This window comes from Mastomys coucha, unplaced genomic scaffold (genome assembly GCF_008632895.1).
Source record: "Mastomys coucha isolate ucsf_1 unplaced genomic scaffold, UCSF_Mcou_1 pScaffold1, whole genome shotgun sequence".
NCBI lineage: Eukaryota > Metazoa > Chordata > Mammalia > Rodentia > Muridae > Mastomys > Mastomys coucha.
The window spans coordinates 88,802,947-88,822,653 of NW_022196891.1; the positions used below are offsets into that span (position 1 = coordinate 88,802,947).

At 44.0% G+C, this 19,707-nt stretch overlaps 1 protein-coding gene across 2 annotated transcripts in view; it reads left to right on the forward strand.

The window, feature by feature from the left end:
• Window positions 1–19,707, forward strand: part of Ints7 (integrator complex subunit 7) — a 53,154-nt gene that overhangs the window by 32,331 nt on the left and 1,116 nt on the right. For both annotated transcript variants that reach the window (XM_031339025.1, XM_031339033.1), the window contains 10 exons: window positions 457–696; window positions 4,852–4,989; window positions 6,190–6,396; window positions 11,145–11,339; window positions 11,776–11,879; window positions 12,672–12,740; window positions 13,601–13,733; window positions 16,272–16,370; window positions 17,785–17,970; window positions 19,317–19,695. In XM_031339025.1, coding sequence (XP_031194885.1) covers window positions 457–696; window positions 4,852–4,989; window positions 6,190–6,396; window positions 11,145–11,339; window positions 11,776–11,879; window positions 12,672–12,740; window positions 13,601–13,733; window positions 16,272–16,370; window positions 17,785–17,970; window positions 19,317–19,619 — 1,674 coding nt within the window. In that variant the 3' untranslated portion in view covers window positions 19,620–19,695. The remainder of the gene's footprint in view (window positions 1–456; window positions 697–4,851; window positions 4,990–6,189; window positions 6,397–11,144; window positions 11,340–11,775; window positions 11,880–12,671; window positions 12,741–13,600; window positions 13,734–16,271; window positions 16,371–17,784; window positions 17,971–19,316; window positions 19,696–19,707) is intronic.

Genomic DNA, 19,707 nt, shown 5'->3' on the forward strand with positions numbered 1-19,707 from the left:
ACAGTCCTCAGTGGACTGAACATGCAGGTGCTATGCATAGTCCTCAGTGGACTGAACATGCAGGTGCTGTGCGGAGCAGTGACCTTAGAAACATTCTGGAGTCCATCATCATCCTGAGCTCTACTGTGGGAAGTGCTGTAGCTTTGCCTCCTTGGGGTTGGCCTCATGATTTTCATCTGCCTATTGAAATTCTGGACATATTTTAAGTATAGTGCATTTCACACTCATTTCTGGTGTGGGATTCAGAATCTTATGTTGCTTATGGAGAAAAATGGGGAGCCTACAAAGAATGTGCCCTTGAGTCCCTGTAACTTGTGCAAGGTGTTCTTTAAAGTTTCATACGCAACTTGAAAGTGTAACAACACTTGCCCCTTTGCAGTCCTAAGGACTGAAGCTAGAGCATCAGTGCAGGCCCAGTCCTCCACTGAGGGCCTAACGGCGCTGTTCTCTCTGCAGAGTGCTCTCAGCTGTATGGTGAAGCTGGCCAAGGGCCGGCCCCATCTGAGCAGGTCAGTGGTTGACACCCTGTTAACTCAGCTGCACAACTCTCAGGATGCTGCCCGGATCCTCATGTGCCACTGCCTGGCAGCCATTGCCATGCAGCTCCCGGTACTGGGTGACGGAATGCTTGGTGACCTTGTGGAACTCTACAAGGTGATTGGGCGATCTGCTACAGACAAGCAACAGGAACTTCTGGTAAGGAACTGCTTTGTAAGCCTGCTGTAAATGACGAGGAACTGGTCTGCTGGCAAATACCTAAGAGTGTCAGCACTACTGTTAGACTTCAGTTGAAGAGCAAACTGGTTAAGGTAATTCTGCAGGACTGGGGATGGAGTGCAGTGTACAATGTTTGCTCAACATGTAGAACACCCTAGCTTTCATCACAATACCACAAGGAATATTTAAAAATAAGACAGTACCCGTAACTTTTGCTGTTTTCTTTTGAGACAGTCTGACTGTGTAGCGCAGGTATGCCTTGAACTCAGTGAAGTACTCTTGCCTCAAACTCACAAGTGCTGGCTGGGATTATAGTCATGAATCTTTGTACCTGGCTACCAGGAGCTTTTTCTACAGGTTAAACCTCTCCAGTTCAGAATGTAAGCACCAGGGCTGCCCAGAAGCCCAAAACTTGTAAGCAGCGTTGAGTGAGCAAAGCCTGTGCTAAAGTTCTCAGTATCTGAGACACACTTGTCCACAAGCATTTCAGATAGAGGCACTGAGCCTGCTCCTTCATTTGGTTTAGAAGCCAAGTCAAGATTAGGTTTAAAACAGCTGCTTTGTTAGCTGGGCACGGCTAGAGCAGGTTCGTAACCCTGGCACTTTGGAAGGTAGAGCACTGGAGTGTTACGAGTTGAAGGTTGAGCTTGCTGTCGAGTAGTGAAAGCAGTAAGTGGGTGTGAGAGAGTAGAAGGAAGTGACTTCTCACAGATGGTCGCCCTGAGAACTCACAGGCAGTGACCATACAGTGACCACAGCAGGGATCAATGATACAGAGAAGCACTTAGTCAGCTTTGGTTGCTTTTTCCTTTTATTGAAAATAGATTTTTTTTCTCACATCTATTCTGTTTTCCCTTCTTTCTGTTGTCGTCACCCCCCCAATGTAGACCTACCCCTTTCTGTCTCTAGACCTACCCCTTTCTGTCTCTAGACCTACCCCTTTCTGTCTCTAGACCTACCCCTTTCTGTCTCTAGACCTACCCCTTTCTGTCTCTAGACCTACCCCTTTCTGTCTCTAGACCTACCCCTTTCTGTCTCTAGACCACCCCTTTCTGTCTCTAGACCACCCCTTTCTATCTCTAGACCACCCCTTTCTATCTCTAGACCTACCCCTTTCTGTCTCTTGTTAGACAATGAACAAGCTTCTAAGGGATAATAATATAATAGAAGATAAAACAAAAACTAGCACTTTGGAGTTGGACAAGACAAACAGAAAAAAAAAGAGCCAAGAAAAGGCACAATAGTCAGTGTAATAGAACCAATTTAAGCTTATCCCCGCTAGCTTACAGATAAATGAGGCTCAGACTATGGTTATTTTACTTGGTTTTGTCAGTTACTGGGGGAGGGGGTAACCCCTAATCTATTCTTCTAACTGCTGGCCTGGGTGCCTCTCCACTTGCTGTTTCTCCTGGCCGTGTGCTCATGGTTCATCTCCCCTCGTCACAGCTTCTTCTCTCTTTCCTCTTCTTCCTTTGTCCCCTGGTCTCTCTTCCTCCAATCTGGTCACTCCAAACTCACCTACCTCTAATCCCTTCAGTAATCAGTCAGAGCCAGTTTTATTTAACCAAGTTTTAAATCAAGGAACAAATTTTGCCCAACAAAAGCTTGTAAACAAGAGAGGTTACTTGTAGTTCTAGAACTTAGGTATAGAATTTAGCATTACGATACATAGCAGCAGACCAAACCAAACCAAATCAGAAACCTACTCCCTCTCACACTTAGGAATCTGATAAAAATGCTGAACTAGAAGCCATAATATCCACAGAAAGGATCTGGTGCAGAGCCATGCACAAGGCCCTGGATGCATGTGTGCTTTGCTCATGGTCGTCTAGAAGGCCTTGTGTCCTTGCTGTCCTCCGACCCTCTGGCTCTTATACTCGGTCTCCTCTTCTGAGGGTTCTCTGAGATAAAAAGGGAGGGATTTGATAGAGACACTCGATTTAGAGTTGGATGTTTCGGGCTGGTGAGATGGCTCAATGGGGAAGAGCACCAACTGCTCTTCGGAAGGTCATGAGTTCAAATCCCAGCAACCACATGGTGGCTTACAACCACCCGTAATGAGATCTGATGCCCTGTTTTAGAGTTGGATGTTTCAAAGATTTTTGCTGTCTGTATAGTGTCTTAGCCAAGTTTGTTTTTTAATGAAGTGGCATTTGATCTAACAATCTGTCTTTTTTTATTAGCACCACTAAAGGCAATTTTAAAGATAAAACATGAGTTTTTTTTTGTTTTTAATCTAAGAAGGAATATAGTAAAATGTTTGCATCTGACTTTGCTGAAGGAAACAGTGCTAGGCCAGGCATTATGATTCATGCCTTTAATCCAGCACTAGGGATGCAGAGCAAAGGCATCCTGGTCAACATAGTGAGTTATAGGACAGCTGGGGCTGTGTAGAGACCCAATCTCAAAAGAGAAGAGCACAGTGTTAGGTATAGAGTTAAATCTACCCCGTCTCTGCCCTTACTCCACCCTTGCTTTGACAAACAGAAAGCAGCTTAAGAAGGAGGAGTATTGAGCTCACAGTTTGAGAGGGTGCTGTCTAGCATGGCGGGGAGAACGTGGCTATAGGAGTGTCATGACGCCAGGAAGCAGAGAGTGGTGAGCACCCCACTTCTAATCTTGGTCATGGGTCCTGGATTTCAGCTATGGGATGTGCTGTCCACGTTGAGGCTGACTCATCCCACCTCAGTGACTTTGGAAACCCCGTTATGGACACACTGAGGTGTGATTCCATGATTTCCCAATTAGGGTGCCTGTTACTGGGATGCAGCATCATGACCAGAAAGCCCTTTGAGGAGGAAAGGATTGATTTGGCTTACACTCCCACGTTGCTGTTCGTCATTAAAGGAAATCAGGGTGGGGACTCAAGCAGGGTAGGACCCTCAAGGCAGGAGCCGATGCAGAGGCCATGGAGGGTGCTGCTTACTGACTTGCTCCCATGGCTTGCTCAGCTTGCTTTCTTATAGAACTCAGGACTACCACCCCAGGGATGGCACCACCACAATGGGCTGGGCCCTCCATCATTAATCACTAATTAAGAAAATATCCATGCCGGGTGGTAGTGGCGCATGCCTTTAATCCCAGCACTTGGGAGGCAGAGGCAGGTGGATTTCTGAGTTCAAGGCCAGCCTGGTCTACAGAGTGAGTTCCAGGATAGCCAGGGCTATACAGAGAAACCCTGTCTCAAAAACCAAGAAAAAAAAAAATTATGGGCTGGAGAGATGGCTCAGTGGTTAAGAGCACTGATTGCTCTTCCAAAGGTCCTGAGTTCAAATCCCAGCAACCACATGGTGGCTCACAACCATCTGTAATGAGATCTGATGCCCTCTTCTGGGGCTGTCTCAAGACAGCTACAGTGTACTTAGATATAATAATAAAATAAATCTAAAAAAAAAAAAAATTAAAAAAAAATGCCTACCACCTGATCTTACAGAGGCATTTTCTCAATTGAGGTTCCCTCCTCTCAAATGACTTTAGCCTAACACAACTATCCAGCACACATGGTAATTTTAAATCCAGTCAAATTGACAGTGAAGATTAACTATCACACTCCCCATGTTAACTCCTCCTCTTCTCAGAGGAGACAACCGTCTTTTCTCTGTGTGCTGTGCCTGGATAACTTTGGTGTGTACCCTAAGCAGATGCATTGCTCTGCATAGTTTAGCTTTGAGGAAATGTTATTCTGCAAGTCAGCTTTCGTGGTTTGCCTTTCTTGCTAGTAATTTGTATTGATCTCTGGATTTATTTCACTGGATGACTATATCATAATTCATTTTTCCTTAATTGAGAACATTTTTTTCTAGTTACTTTATAAGCAGTGCGCTGAGTAAAAGGAATACATTGCTCAATGACTTAAACATGATAAATGAAATATCAACAGAAAGTCCATTTTGTTCCTTTTTATTGTGCTAATTTAGTTTGTGTAGGTGTGCATAAGCGTGAGAGGAGGTCTGAGGACAACTTTCCTTCCACCGTGTAGGGCCGAGGTATTGAACAGAGGTCATCAGATTTGGCATCAGCCATTTTACCTGCTGAGCCATCTCAGTGGCCCTAAATTCTCTTCTGTTTTGGTGATCTTTAATTTTTATCTTTGTCTTTGACTAAAGTTACGTGTCTTTTTTACTTGTCTGTTAGGTAAGTCTGGCTACTGTGATTTTTGTAGCCAGCCAGAAAGCATTGTCTGCGGAAGTGAAGGCAGTGATCAAGCAGCAGCTTGAGAGCGTCTCCAGCGGCTGGACCGTGTACCGGATTGCCAGGCAGGCTTCCAGGATGGTATGGGCTTCCCCTCTGGGGAAAGGTGCCTGGTGGGATGTTAGAGCATGCACCGCGGATGATGTAGTCATTATTATAGTCAAAATAAAGTGCACATGGACGTTGTGTTAGTCAGCGTTCTAGTGCTGTGAAGAGGCATCATGGCCACGGCAGCTCTTGTTAACTGGGGCTGGCTTACGGGTTCAGAGGGTTAGTCCATTGTCGCCATGGTAGGAGGTGAGGCTGTAGACAAGAAGGTACTGGGGCTGGCTTACAGGTTCAGAGGGTTAGTCCATTGTCGTCATGGTAGGAGGTGAGGCTGTAGACAGAGGTACTAGAGAAATAGCTGAGAGTTTTATATCCTGATGTGCAGGCATCAGGCAGAGACACTGAGCCTAGCATGACTTTTGAAACCTCATAACCCACCCCCAGTGACACATCTACTGCAGACAAGCCACGCCTCCCAACCCCTGTAATCTCTTCAAACAGCTCCCCTCCCTGAGGCATGACTCATGGGGCCCTTCTCAAGACCTGCTTGTTACTTATGGTCTCTGAGGATGGCAGAGGAGCCATGCTAACTTGCTGTCATCATAAGCTGTAGTCAACGTAGTAAGTAGGTGGCAGTGCACACTGCGTCTGGAGGTTGTTTGCAACACTTATTCTTTGCTATAGTTGTGGTATCGGGGCCTCTTCCCACCTGCTGTTTCTGCCATTATTTATCAGCACATATTTTCTTCTCATTCTTTCTCCAACCTGATCTTTGATTTTCTTTAAGAAATACAAAGCGTAGTTAGTCCAGAGACCAGAGTGTGAGGGTCTGGTGGTTGGACAGGTGCTGTTCTGGGTCAGCTCTCCTGGGAGGAGCATAGACTGCACTGTTGACTGTAAGGACATCTCTGGCTCCAAGGTCCTGAGTGCCATTCACCTTCCACCTCCTAAATAGCTCCTGCAAAATGATACACGGGTACTTAATGCTTTTTGTATTTTAGGCTAAAATTCTAGGCTTGAGTTACAATTCACTCCACTTATTTTCTCATTGAAACTCTTTTAGTAAAGAACTTGAGGCATTGTGTTACAAAAAGCAGCTCAGCATTTTTTCTAAAGAAATATTTAGACTGTCTTAAGGAGTTATGTAATATGAGACGTGATATTTGAGCTTTTTCTGGGTTTGTCTTTTACTTGCTGACTGTAGAGCCTCACCCTGGTCTCTTCCTTTGTTAGGGCAACCATGACATGGCACGAGAGCTTTACCAGAGTTTGCTGACGCAGGTCGCATCAGAACACTTGTACTTCTGGCTGAACAGTCTGAAGGAGTTCTCACATGCAGAGCAGTGTCTGACTGGGCTGCAGGAGGACAGCTTCAGCTCAGCGCTTTCCTGCATTGCTGAGTCTCTGAAATTCTACCACAAGGGAATCGCCTCCTTAACAGTGAGTCCTCTCCCGAGTCGTGACTGGTGTAGGATGGTGCAGGATGCTCTCTCCTCTGCCTTGGCTATCGACCCTCTTTTGACAACTTGTGAGACCTGGTGGTAATATCAGAAAATACATACATACACGCGGAAATAAAACTCTTGTTAGTATTCTTAGTTGGTGAGAACTTTTTTATGCCACATGTACAGAGAATTGCTGACTTGAGGCAGAAGGGTAAGTGCTGTGGAGAGAGCCCTCCTTCCTCCACGTTGTTAGTGGTAAGACGCTAGCCTGCTGCCATCCCGTCACCCAGCACGCCCCTTCTCTCCTGTCTGGCTGCTCACCCCGTAGAGGGTTTTGCAGGGTGTTTGTAATGTTAAGGATTGAATCTGGAGCCATGTGCATACTAGGTAGATGCTCTGTCGTAGCATCCTCAGCGAGTCCTTTACTGTATAACTTCTTAGTTCTGCAACCTTTAATATAGTTCCTTGTGTTTTAGTGACCCCCAATCATACAATTACATTCATTGCACTTCATAACTGTAATTTTGGGTTTTTTTGTTTGTTTGTTTTGTTTTTTTTTTTAAATTAGATTTATGTATTTTTTATTACTATATAGGCACACCAGAAGAGGGAGTCAGATCTCATTACGGATGATTGTGAGCCATCATGTGGTTGCTGGGATTTGAACTCAGGACCTTCGGGAGAGTAGTCAATGCTCTTAACCCACTGAGCCATCTCACCAGCCCCATAACTGTAATTTTGTAATTGCTGCTTTATACCTGCTATCAATCGTAATATAAATATGTATTCTCCTTTGGTTCTTCAGTGATCCCTGGGAAAGACCTAGAGGGGTTGTGGCCCACAGGTTGAAAGCCACAGCTTAATAATGAGAAAAAAGTTGTTGAAATTCTAATGTGCCACAGTTTGTCCATTTGTGGCTTCCAGAATAACAGTCACCTATAGTTCTTACTCTGCCAAGAAAGGATTGCAAATAAACATTCCTTAGTTTTTGAAATTTTCACCAGGTTCGAGAAATGAGCCATATCCCTAAATAAGAACTATTCCCTAAAATCAGTACTTTCGTATTAGTCAAAAGGCATTTCTCGGTAAGATTGAAGAGGTTCTGTAACTCAGCATTAAACATTCTTAAAGCATTGTGATACACCTTAAAGTTTGTATATATTGAGCTTAGGCCTATTTGCTTATGTTTATAATGTATTTTAAATATTATTAAGCCTGGACTATTCCAAAAGCAATGTTCAAAATGAAACTAAGAATAAATGTCATAGACTAGCTCTGCAGACAACTGGTATATTTGAAATCCTACTAGAATTGAACTGAGCTAGATTTGGGCCTCAGGTTTTCTCCTGCTGAAACGAAATCACTATATTCAGCATGTTACTAAAACTTGCTCAGTGCCAAACACTATTCTTTAAAGATTAAAACGGGAGCCAGGAAGCTGCATGTGCTGGCTTATACCTGTTGGGAAGCTGAAGCAAGAAGGCTGTCCTGACTATATATCTACCCTGGACTGTCTACTGAGTTGAAGGCCAGCATGAGTATGAGACCCTCCCTGAAAGGAAAGACGAAGCGCATGCACTACCTCAGAACAAAACAGAGAGAGACAGAGTGAAGTGAGAAGGTTTAGATCCTGTGTTTAGTATGTCCCATGTTACATGCCAGCAGCAATGCAGTGTTTCATTCCCAGTAACTGTATGATAGAAGGGTCTTGCTTTGTAGAAATAAAGATTATACATATGTTTAGGAGATGGGTCTGAGATTCACTTGGGGATGTGGCCTGGCAGGTGCTCAGTCCTGCCTCTGTCCCCTCTTTGTGCTGGTGGGGGCATACATACTCTAGTTCACAGAGATAGAAAGTAAGATGGTAGTTGACTGAGTCATGAGGCAGGGAAGAATGTGGGCTTGAGTTCTGCAGGGTAAGCAAAGGGACTGTACTTAGACAACAAAACGCATACCTAAGATAATAACTTACTGTTCTTACACATCTTTTTTCATGCTTTTATCAGGTTTCCTCCTATTTTAGCCTAATTAGATCTGTAACACAAATATAACTGTTTAGTTAAAACAGCCACTGGCTGGGCGGTGGTGGCGCACGCCTTTAATCCCAGCACTTGGGAGGCAGAGGCAGGCGGATTTCTGAGTTCGAGGCCAGCCTGGTCTACAGAGTGAGTTCCAGGACAGCCAGGGCTATACAGAGAAACCCTGTCTCGAAAAAAAACAAAAAACAAAAAACAAAAAACAAAAAAAAAAAAACAAAAACAGCCACTGAAGTGAGTTGGAACCTCAGCCAACGAATATGTCAGTTCAACCTGAAAGGACATTTGTTTTTCCTTTTCCTGGGGACTGTTTGTAGAAATTTTGACTATCCGTGGTGTTTGCTGTTTCTGCTGGTCTTAGAACCCAGCTCACCTAAGCTTTAACTCCACTGTTAGGAAGAGTAAACAATGGCCCATGGTCTCCCTCTGACACCTCAGACTCACATAGCCTATGTTGTGTCTCCCAGATATCCCCTCGTCTTTTAGGCACTGGAACCTGTTAACACTCTCTGGCCATGGTGAACACTGCTCTTTGCTGTGTTCTTTTCTGTGTGTTGTTAACACTCTCTGACCATGGTGAACACTGCTCTTTGCTGTGTTCTTTTCTGTGTGTTGTGTACTAACACTGCTTTTCCTTCTTTGTAACACACAAGCTCATCGCCTCAGATTGTCAGCCAGACCTTCCCAGCTCCTCCTTTGGTTTTAGAGTGCATGTTAGGACATTAATGCCTGGGCCTTCTGCTTTTCTAGTCTGTATCCAAGTCACATACACTTCCTTGGGCTCCTGACTCTTCTAAACTTGGTAACAAACAGTAAGTTGACAATAGCAAATAGGCATGAGAGATGCCTTGCTGGAGGACTCAAGTTTGGTTCCCAGCACCCACATCAGGTGACTCACAACTGCCCACAATTCTAGCTCCAGGGGAGTAGAAGCCCTAGTCTGTGCTCCATGGGTACTTATACATATATGGCATACACACACTCACATGCTTATTTAAAAATTCATTTTTAATTAGGCTTATTTTTATCTTCTATGTTTTGCCTTCATGTAGGCTTCTGTATTACATATGTGCCTACATGTAACACATACGTATTACATACGTGCCTACAGAAGCTAAAGGAAGATATCAGCTTGCCCTGAAACTGGAGTTACAGGTGGTTATGAGCCACCATGCTGGTGGGAATTGAACCTGGGTCCTCTGGACGAGCAGCCAGTGCTGTTGATCTGTGAGCCATCTCTCCAGCCCAGTAATAAATTTTTAAAATTTGCAAGTAACAGCTAAAGAGGCAGGTGTAATAAAGCACTTCCTTCCATTTTCCTACAAGAAAAAACCATACCTGACATTAAAAAAACCATTGAAATAGTCTTGTTAGTATCTTATACAAGCTATTTTGTAGCTAAAACAAAATATTGATTTAAAAAGTCAATACAGTCAAATATTGAGGATAGTTATTATTTCTCGTCATGCACAGTGCTTCAAGGATCTCCACAGTTGGAGAAGGGAGCAGACAAATGTATGCTTCTGTACAGGATGCAGGAACCATTATAAGCTGTCTGTTATTTACAAGTCGAGCCCTCCACTGAGGACAGAGTACACCACTGGATGGGAATGCTGGGACTTAGTCCTAGACCCTAAGCTACATTCCCTGCTTCCCTGCTAACAGTAGTGTGACACGGTAGTAAGAACCACACCTGGTCTGGAGACAGGGCTCAGGGGATAAGACCACTGGTTGTTCTTCCAAAGGATATGAGTTCAATTCCCAGCAACCACATGGCAGCTCACAACTGTATGTAACTCCAAGATGTGATACCATCACATAGACATACATGCAGGCAAAAACACCAATGCATATAAAATAAAAAGTAAATTAAAAAAAAATTAAAAAGAAAGCACACCAGTGTATTTGAGGCAGCTATCTTGAAGAGGGATGTTAGTTTTCCATACCTCCATTTACTGCTAAGTTAGCACACATTTAGTGTGTGCTTTTTATTGAAAACATCTCCACTAGGATGGTTGCTAAACAGTTGGAGGTTCTACGACGCCTGTGCTGCTGGGACTTAGCCCACTACCCACCCTGCGTGGCTACTGCTCTGCTCTGGAAGACCTACCTCTTGGAACATTCGTGTGTGGTAACCCATTCTCCAGTGTGCGCTCTCTCTCTCTCCCCCAATCTCCCCCCAACCCCCCAGCAATGACAATGTTATAAAAGCCTCCTGTGAGGTCTTACTAAGGACTGAGTGAGTGGCATGCTACACTTAGGCAGTAAGGCGCCTCTGAACCTCAACAAGATGTTCAGGCTTTCAGACGATGCTACCAACAGGGAGTTTCTCTGATGTCCTTTCATCTTTCACATGGTAGCTTAGGTATTTACCTCTCAGTGTTGTTATGACTTGTGCATAAACTGACAAACACAGTCCTCCCATGGCTTCCAGGAAGGTGGATTCCGAGACACTCACGTAGGCACAGATGTCCAAACCCTTGCATGTTCAAGTCCCTTTTCATATACTCCATGAACACTCCTCTGGTGCTTCAAATCATCTCCAGGTACTTAAAATCCTAGTACCTTGGAAATGCTGTGCTGTGCTAGAGCATCCTCCTGTGTTTTACAGGGAAGAGATAGGAGACAGTGTGCTCAAGTCCATCAAGTGCACTGGGTGGTTGGCTCTAAAGAGGCAGGTTTGCATGAAGCTCCTTTCTTATTCCAGGCTGCCAGCACACCACTGAATCCTTTAAGCTTCCAGTGTGAATTTGTAAAGCTCAGGATCGATCTTCTCCAAGCCTTCTCCCAGCTTATTTGCACTTGTAACAGCCTGAAGACAAGCCCTCCCCCTGCAATTGCCACTACGATTGCCATGACCTTAGGAAATGATCTTCAGAGGTGCGGCCGAATCTCCAATCAGGCATGTCTTCATTTTTCTCCATTGTGCATGTTATTTATACTTGAGAGATTGTTGAAAGCCCGAAAGGTTGTACAAATTAAAATCAATGGTGTGTGTCAAATACTATGCATCTGTTTGACCGAACAGGGATGACTGTGTTCTTTAAACAATCCCAGTGTTGTGTATTGTGTATAAAGAATGGAATGACATTAGAAGAGCTGGGAATATCTAAAAAAGTGTTAGCTATCCTAGTGAAGCTTGAAGAATCGAAAATGCAAGTGTCTTGTCTCTAGGTATCATAAGTAAATTATTACACCCTGTGAACATTTATAACTTCATTAACTAATGTGTTGATTTTGTGTAATAAAGTTATGAAAGTGACAACTCAACTTTTATTTGAACTGCTAACAAGGATGAGTTTTCTCTGCTTTACTTTTTGCCCTTCCCTTCTTTGTAGATGAAGCAGTCCATGGAAGAATTCCGAAGCCTTGCCTCCCGGTACCGAGATCTCTATCAGGCATCCTTTGATGCAGACTCAGCAACTCTGAGGAATGTCGAACTGTATCCTGTAGTTCTTGGGAAGTATTCTCTGAAATGTAGAGTAAATTCTCCCAACTAAAAATAAGGATTAGATAATCCTAATATTTATTATAATTAACTAGTAATTTCTTCCTTTGAAATTGAGTAGGAGCAAAACAACTTTAATCCTAAACTTTTTGTTTTGTTGTGCTGTGTTTTTTTAAGTTTTTAAGGGTTTCTCTGTGTAGCCCTGGCTGTCCTGGAACTCACTCTGTAGACCAGGCTGGCCTCGAACTCAAGAGATCTGCCTGCATCTGCTTCCCAAATGCTGGGGTCAAAGGTGTGCGTCTCCACTGCTTGGCTAACTTTACTCTTAAGCCAATCTTTTAAAAAAATGGATGACTTCCTGGTGGTCTTAGAGAACTGCCACAGCCCTGAGTTGTGCCCAGGGCAATGATACAAACCTGTTGTCCCCAATACCTAGGAGACTGACACATGAGCCAGGAGGTGAAAGCTAGCTAGTAGCTCAGCAAGGCTCCCTTAAGGAGCCACACACAACACAGCACAGCACACTAGTGACTAATGACCCTGGGTCCATCTTCTTTGTTGTGGTCACTGCTACATTTGTTCCCTCAACTCCCCTGAAGCCATCCATATTTTCTTACTAGCAATTTCAGATCTCATTGGAAAGAAGGAAAAAAAAACTGTTCTGAAGTTGTCAAGCTTTTGAGTTAGTTTTTGGAGTTTTCATTGATTGATTGAAACTTAAAGAATGCTCTGTAGCAAAAGTGTGTAGTAGTCTTTCTGTTGTCATGTGACTTAACACTGGTTTAGCCAGCAGCAGAGCTGCTTACTGATATCTCATGCCATAGAAGCCCTGGTTTTGGATCCTGAATCAGCAAGGTAAGTTGGATGATGCTTGCTTTATAAAATTTCAAGTGCATTGTTACCTGATCATCGATCGCACCAGTGTTTCAGAAAGAGGAGAAAGGGAAGCTGCCAGGGAAGCCTGAGATTGCATTGCATGCAAGCCTTGGCTTACCGCTTTATGTCAGTCCAGTGTTTGAGATCTCTGCCGCATACATTAGAATGTCAGTCTCAGCCAAACAGATATTTTTCTTCCCACTTACTCATCCATTGTAATATTTTTATTTGTCTTAATGACATTTAAAGTGTTGAACAGAGCCCTGGAGTCAGGCAGATATGACTACAAATGTCTTTTCACTGCTAGCTCACGGAGTGTATTTGCTCTCAAGTGTATCCAGGATTCAAGAGTTTTGCCTTATCTGTGTTAGAAATGTATTCAGATAAGGAAGCAGAAAGGAATCTAGGCTAAGCTTTCCTTGCTCCGTCCCAGCAGCCCCTGCTTCGTCCAGTGCTTTTCACTTGCAGGCTCTCGGCTCATAGCATTCCCTCAGCCATCCCCAAGTCTAATGGCATGCTGACCAAGTGATTTGCTAGCCTTATTTATATGATGTCGTATCTATATGCCGCCTGCTGACCCCTTCTCAAGTGTCTTTCCTATATGGTGACAATTAAACGCCTTCATGTGAGTAGTTAAGAATTATGTCATTTGTAGTCAGATTTGGGTTTGAATTACAGCTTGTCACTTAATAGTTACCAAGCCTCAGTTTCCTTATCTGTAATTGGAAATAACTTCGTTTTTTTAAAGATGAGGTTAGAATGTGGACCATAGTTAGCAAATTCATGGAGATGTTGAAGGAGTTACTGCTTGGGTGGATTAACTCCTGGTCTCTGCTCAGCTTCCAGGAGTATGGATCCACAGGTGCTGCCCACGCTGACAGTGAGTATGAGAGAAGAATGATGTCCGTATACAGCCACGTCCTAGAGGAGGTGGAGTCGCTTAACCGGAAGTATGCCCCAGTTTCCTACATGGCAAGTGGCATTTGTTTGCTAAGTTTTTATAATTGAGGAAGTGTTATTTTTATATACATATATATACATACATATACACATATGTGTGTGTATATATATATGTATATATATATATATATATATCACTATTTTATTATTAGACTTCATTGTAAAGTACATACAAATTAGAAATAATCACACAAGTGTAGCCAGCCTTTCTCCACCTGCCAGCACCCAAATAATGACACAGGAACCTTTTCTTATTTGTGAAAGCTTAGGCCTTATAGCGGAGACTTGTCCTCAACTAGCTCGTATCAGTTAATTAACTCCATCTACACTACACCACATTTGCCACGTGGCCTGTTACCTCTAATTCAGTCCCGGGACTTCCTCGGGTCTGGCTGGTGAGTCTCACCCCTCTCAAGTCTTCCCACAGTTCTTGTCTCTGCCTGTGTGTCCTGAATTTCCTCTCCTGCCTCAGCTATAGGTTGTCGACTCTTTATTAAGCCAATCAGAAGGTGATGGAGAAGAAAGTTTACAAAATATGAAGCATGTGCTGAGCAATTAGAATAACAATATCAAAGTCCAGACAGTACTCAGCTCTCTGCTGGCACAAAAATCCACATTTGTATAATACAAGGACAACCTACCCACAGTCATAAGCAGATTATCCCCACAGTCAAAGAGCTTAGGCAAACTCCACATTCCGTAATACCTGTCAGTGGACTTGTGCACAGTCAGGGTGAGCAGCCTCTCGGTTTTACATTCTCACTATGCATTTATCCACCGAAATGCCCGTGAGGAGGATTAAACACACCATCCATGGCAGCACTGAGCCCATCTCCTGACTGCATGGCCATACTGACATATCAAATCTTATTTCCCTGGGTACAGGCAACTTTTATCAGGTCCACCTGTGTAGGTGCAGAGCAACTTCTTTTATGCTTCTTTTTTTCTTTGAAGATTAATTTATTTATTTTATGTATATGAGTACACTGTAGCTGTACAGATGGTTGTGAGCCATCATGTGTTTGCTGGGAATTGAACTCAAGACCTCTGCTCACTCCTGCTCTGCTTGAGATGGCCCAAAGATTTATTTATTATTATATGTAAGTATACTGTAGCTGTCTTCAGGCACACCAGAAGAGGGCGTCAGACCTCATTATGGATGGTTGTGAGCCACCATGTCATGTGGTTGCTGGGATTTGAACTCGGGACCTTCGGAAGAGCAGTCAGTGCTCTTAACCTCTGAGCCACTTCTCCAGCCCTATTTTATGCTTTTTAAACAATCAAACTGAAGCTTACTCTAACTCCAAACTAGGGTCACTTTGAGAGTTTCTTAAAAACCACATCAGTATCCAGTCATCCCTCCTAGCCACCCTCAAAGACAGTAGTAGGCTCTTAAGTCTGGATCAGGCCTGCCCACAGTGATACCAGGAGCAAGAGTAGACATTGAGCACTCAAACTCTGGATCCAGCATTAGAGCTTCCAGCCACACAGGTACAGACAGCCACAGTACTGGAGGGCTAGGGTGCTTTTAAAGCCGTGGTAGTCTATTTAAACATGTTGAATGCAGTATGGGCTCACAATTCATCGGATGGATTTAATCACAGCATAATCCTGCCATAGACAAAGGACAGCGGTTTCTTGTGGTTTGGTTTTTTGGTTTTTTGTTTTTGTTTTGGAAGCATCCATGTGATTTCTATCATGATGCCAGGGTTAAAAATCACAGAATATAAGATTAGTAAATAAATCTAATTTTTTTAAAAAGCAAAAAAATTAAGAAAAAAAATAGAAATCTGTGATTGCAATTTTTAGGTGGGCAGTGCAGTTTGAGACAGGGTTTCTCTGTGTAGTCTTGATTGTCCTGGCAGTCGCTCTGTAAAGCAGGCTGGGGTTGAGCTCAGAGGTCTGTCTGTCTTTCTCCTGAGTGCTGGAATTAAAGGTGTGTGCCATCACTGCCAGGCAAATTTGTTTTTTAATTAATTACTTAATTTTTTATGTATGAGTGCTCTGTTGCATGTACATTCATCTGCATGCCAGAAAAGGGCATAAGATTGCCTTATGGGCTGTCATGAGCCTCTGTGTGGTGCTGGGAATTGAATCTGGCTCCTCTGAAGAGCTGCTGGCTCTTAAACACTGAGCCATCTCTTTCCAGCCCACAACTTTTTTTAAGTGTTTGTGTGTGTTTTGACTGAATAAATTTCTGAATGTGTGTGTGTGTGTGTGTGTGTGTGTGTGTGTGTGTGTATTGACTGAATTGTTGTCTGTATAGCACATGTGTGCCTAATATCTGAGGAAGCAGAGAAGGGTGTCGGGTCTCCTGGGTCTGGAGTTACAGATGGTTATAAGCTAGCACATGTACTTAGAATTGAACCCAGGTCCTCTGGAAGAGCAGCCAGTGCTTTTCCTACTGGGCCGTCTCGCCAGCCCACTGATTGACTCTTGACATGGAGGACTGTTCTGCGCAGTTGTGGATGTTGTGCCTTCTTACCGTGTGGTGTGTGCTCTTGGAAGCATTTGTTGGCAGTTTTCTCAGATGACTTCTCTCTCCCACAGCACACAGCATGCCTCTGCAACGCCATCATCTCTCTGCTGAAAGTTCCTCTTTCATTTCAGAGATACTTCTTCCAGAAACTGCAGTCTACCAGCATCAAGGTAAGGTAGAAAAAACACTTCTAATATTAATATAGGTTTAAAAACCTGCTAAGTGGGGCTGGAGAGATGGTTTATTGAATAATGGCACCTGATACAAGTTCAATCCCCAAGACCCATATGGGTAGAAAAGAATGATTCCTACAAGTTATTGTCTGACCTCCACACATGTGCCATAGCGTGTGCACGCCCTGCCCCCCCACATACTCAGATGTAATAAAAACCAGCTAGCTATCATCTGAAGATTTAATGAGACATAGCTCTGATTTAGTATCTTTACTTTAGTATAGATATTATACTAAAGTATAAAAATTTAGTCCTAAGATTTTAGCCCCTTCATCTGATGATTTGAGGAAGTAAGTGGGGTTTGAAAGTTACCATACTAAGACCTACATTTGGGTGATGGCAGCCTGCCAACCTCTTACCCCAGGAATGAGTGCTTGTAAGCTTGTTGCCAGGTTGAGTCTGCGACAGGCCCACCTTTGATGGAATGGCCTGCTACAGCACCAGTGGTCCTGCCTCCCAAGTCCTGTTGCCACTGAAGGGAGAGTTAGTACACTGAAATGCTTAAGCCACTCAAAATTAAAAGCTGTTTTTAATTCAGACAGTAGAATTGTGAAAGAAGGAGATTGTCACCTGAGAGAGATGGCTTTGATTCTGCCTTTCAGAGAATGTGCCTAGTGAACTTTGCATCCATTTAATTCTTTTGGTTGCAACTAATGTTTCAAAATGACCTTAATAACCAGGAAAGGTGATTGTGGAAGTGAGCAGGCCTAAGGTAGGCTATCTGCACATTGCTGGCAAGTCTGAGGCTCAGTGACAGCACGCTTGCGCTTTCTACAGTTGACATGCATCTGAGATTTGCAGTGCTTTTTTTTTTTTTTTCTTAAGAAAAACTAAGTTTAAAAGCAATCTGGAGGCCACAGCTGTGATCAACTGTAACACCCCTAATTTGTTTTGTGTTTATTGTGGAAACTGACTTTTTTAAATACCACATCAACTCCATTAATGTGAGTTATCTTAGAATTTTAAGTTTATTTGCATTTTAATTGAGTAATTACTTAAGAGAATTAAACAATAAAAAACGTTCCTAGAAGCCCAGAGATACCCAGTGGACGTAAACATTCACACATAGTGTTTGAGCTGAGGAAACGTTGGTTCATCACGTCTTCCCTCCCTCAGCAGAGAACCTCCCAGCAAGACCCCTGCTGGCAGCCAGGCCTTCGCTGCTCCCCTCAAACTAAACAGTCTGAGCGAGAGCCTGGAGGGGTCATAAGGAAGGTTGGCATACCAGTCCCTCTGCAGGGCCGTGGCAACACAGTGAGGTCCTGGGGACAGTCAAGAGTGCTCATCTGTTCCAGGTTTGTGGAGGAGCTTGGTGTTGGTTGTCAGCACTTACCTTACTGTTCTGTTCCAGCTTGCTCTGTCACCTTCTCCCCGGAACCCTGCAGAGCCCATTGCTGTGCAGAACAACCAGCAGCTGGCCTTGAAGGTAGAAGGTGTTGTTCAGCACGGGTCTAAACCAGGGCTGTTCCGCAGAATTCAGTCTGTGTGTCTGAATGTTTCCTCCACACTACAGAGTAAATCCAGCCAAGACTACAAGGTACATACCAGAGGGTCATAGCTTAACAGCACAGCTAGGGCTTGGGAGACTTAATTGCTTTCTTTTTTCCTTGCCTATACCAGTTAGTAGACAAAGCATTCCAGCAGAGATCAAAACATGAATTCTGTGACTCATAGTGCAGTATGGACCTATCTGAGTCCACACAGCTAGAACTGTCTGACCTTTGTGCCTCTGCTCAGGCTTCCTACCTCACCTAGTCCCATGCAGCTAAAGAGCCTGGGTCTATGCTCACCTCCTTGTGCCTGCTTCCTGTCCTGAAACCTTGTTCATAAGACCCTACTCCTCTGGAGCCATCTCGGGCTCCACCTCTTCATGGAGGAGAGCTGCCTGCTGTGGTGCATAATGTCCCCCTGTCCCTCTAGATGCCTTAAGTTAGCATCAATGAAGTTGATGTTACTATTCAAAAGCAGTGTCTTGCATATGTGCCCATAAGATGCCAGTGTCTCTTTGCTTAGACATTTCTTTCCAATTTTGTGTTGATTTAATCCACAGTATGTCCCCAGGTTAGTCTGGTGCGTTTGAACTAATTCTGTGTAACAAGAGATGGGGTGAAGGTTTAAAACGGGCATTTCAGGACTGGTAAAGTGCCTTCTTGCAAGTGTGAGGACCGGGGTTTCGATCCCCACAACTGGAGTACAAAGTTAACCCTAGGGCATGGGGTGAAGACAGTGGATTCCTGACACTCAATATTTGGCCACTCTGGCCAAATAAATCCATGAGAACCAAGTTCACTGATTCACTGTCTCAAAAATAAAGGTGGAAAGTGGTTGAGGAAAAACACCCAGCATTGACCTCTGGCCTCCACTATACATGTGCTCTCTCTCTCACACACGCGCACACACACACACACTTGCATGTGCACATGCACATACCCACACTAGCAAGCATATAATGTGCACACTCGTAGGCACACACACACACACACACACACACACGATCATTTCATCATCACAGTTTTAGGTAGGAAGCTGAGGGAGGACTGGTGTGGCCTCCATCTCAATTTGTTTTCTTCAGTGTTGTCCTCTCAGCCTGCACCGTCTGCTCTCTGATAAGGCTTAGTCTCCATTCTCTTCCCTTCTTTTCTTTGACTAATGGAGCCCTTAGCTACTCTATAAATATTTGTTAAGTGACAAGATGGACTGTATGGACTGTGTTTAGAACACCCCCGTTGTGACTGAGTGATCTCAGATGTTGCTAGGAATTGTAACGAGAATTCATGTAGCTTGTCCCAGTTTGCAGGTGTCTCCAGCACCCTGCACGGGGCCTGGCTCCTAGAGGACACTGAGCAAGCAGCTCTTGCTGGGGTAATAATTCTTGTGTTCCAGATTCCCATTGACAGCATGACCAATGAGATGGAGCAGAGGGTTGAGCCACATAATGATTACTTCAGCACCCAGTTTCTGTTGAACTTCACTGTCCTTGGAACACACAGCATTACAGTAGAGTCATCAGTGAGAGATGCCAATGGCATCGTCTGGAAGACTGGCCCCAGAACTACCATGTTTGTCAAATCCCTGGAAGACCCCTACTCCCAGCAGATCCGCCTGCAGCAGCAGCAAGCCCAGCAGCCTTTGCAGCCACAGCCACAGCCACAGCCACAGCCTCGCAGTGCCTACACCCGGTTTTAGCTATGCTACAAGCATACTGCTGCCACACTGCACAGCCATCAGACTACAGGAAGAGTCTCACCCTCATGTGCGTTTGGTGTCAGTGTCA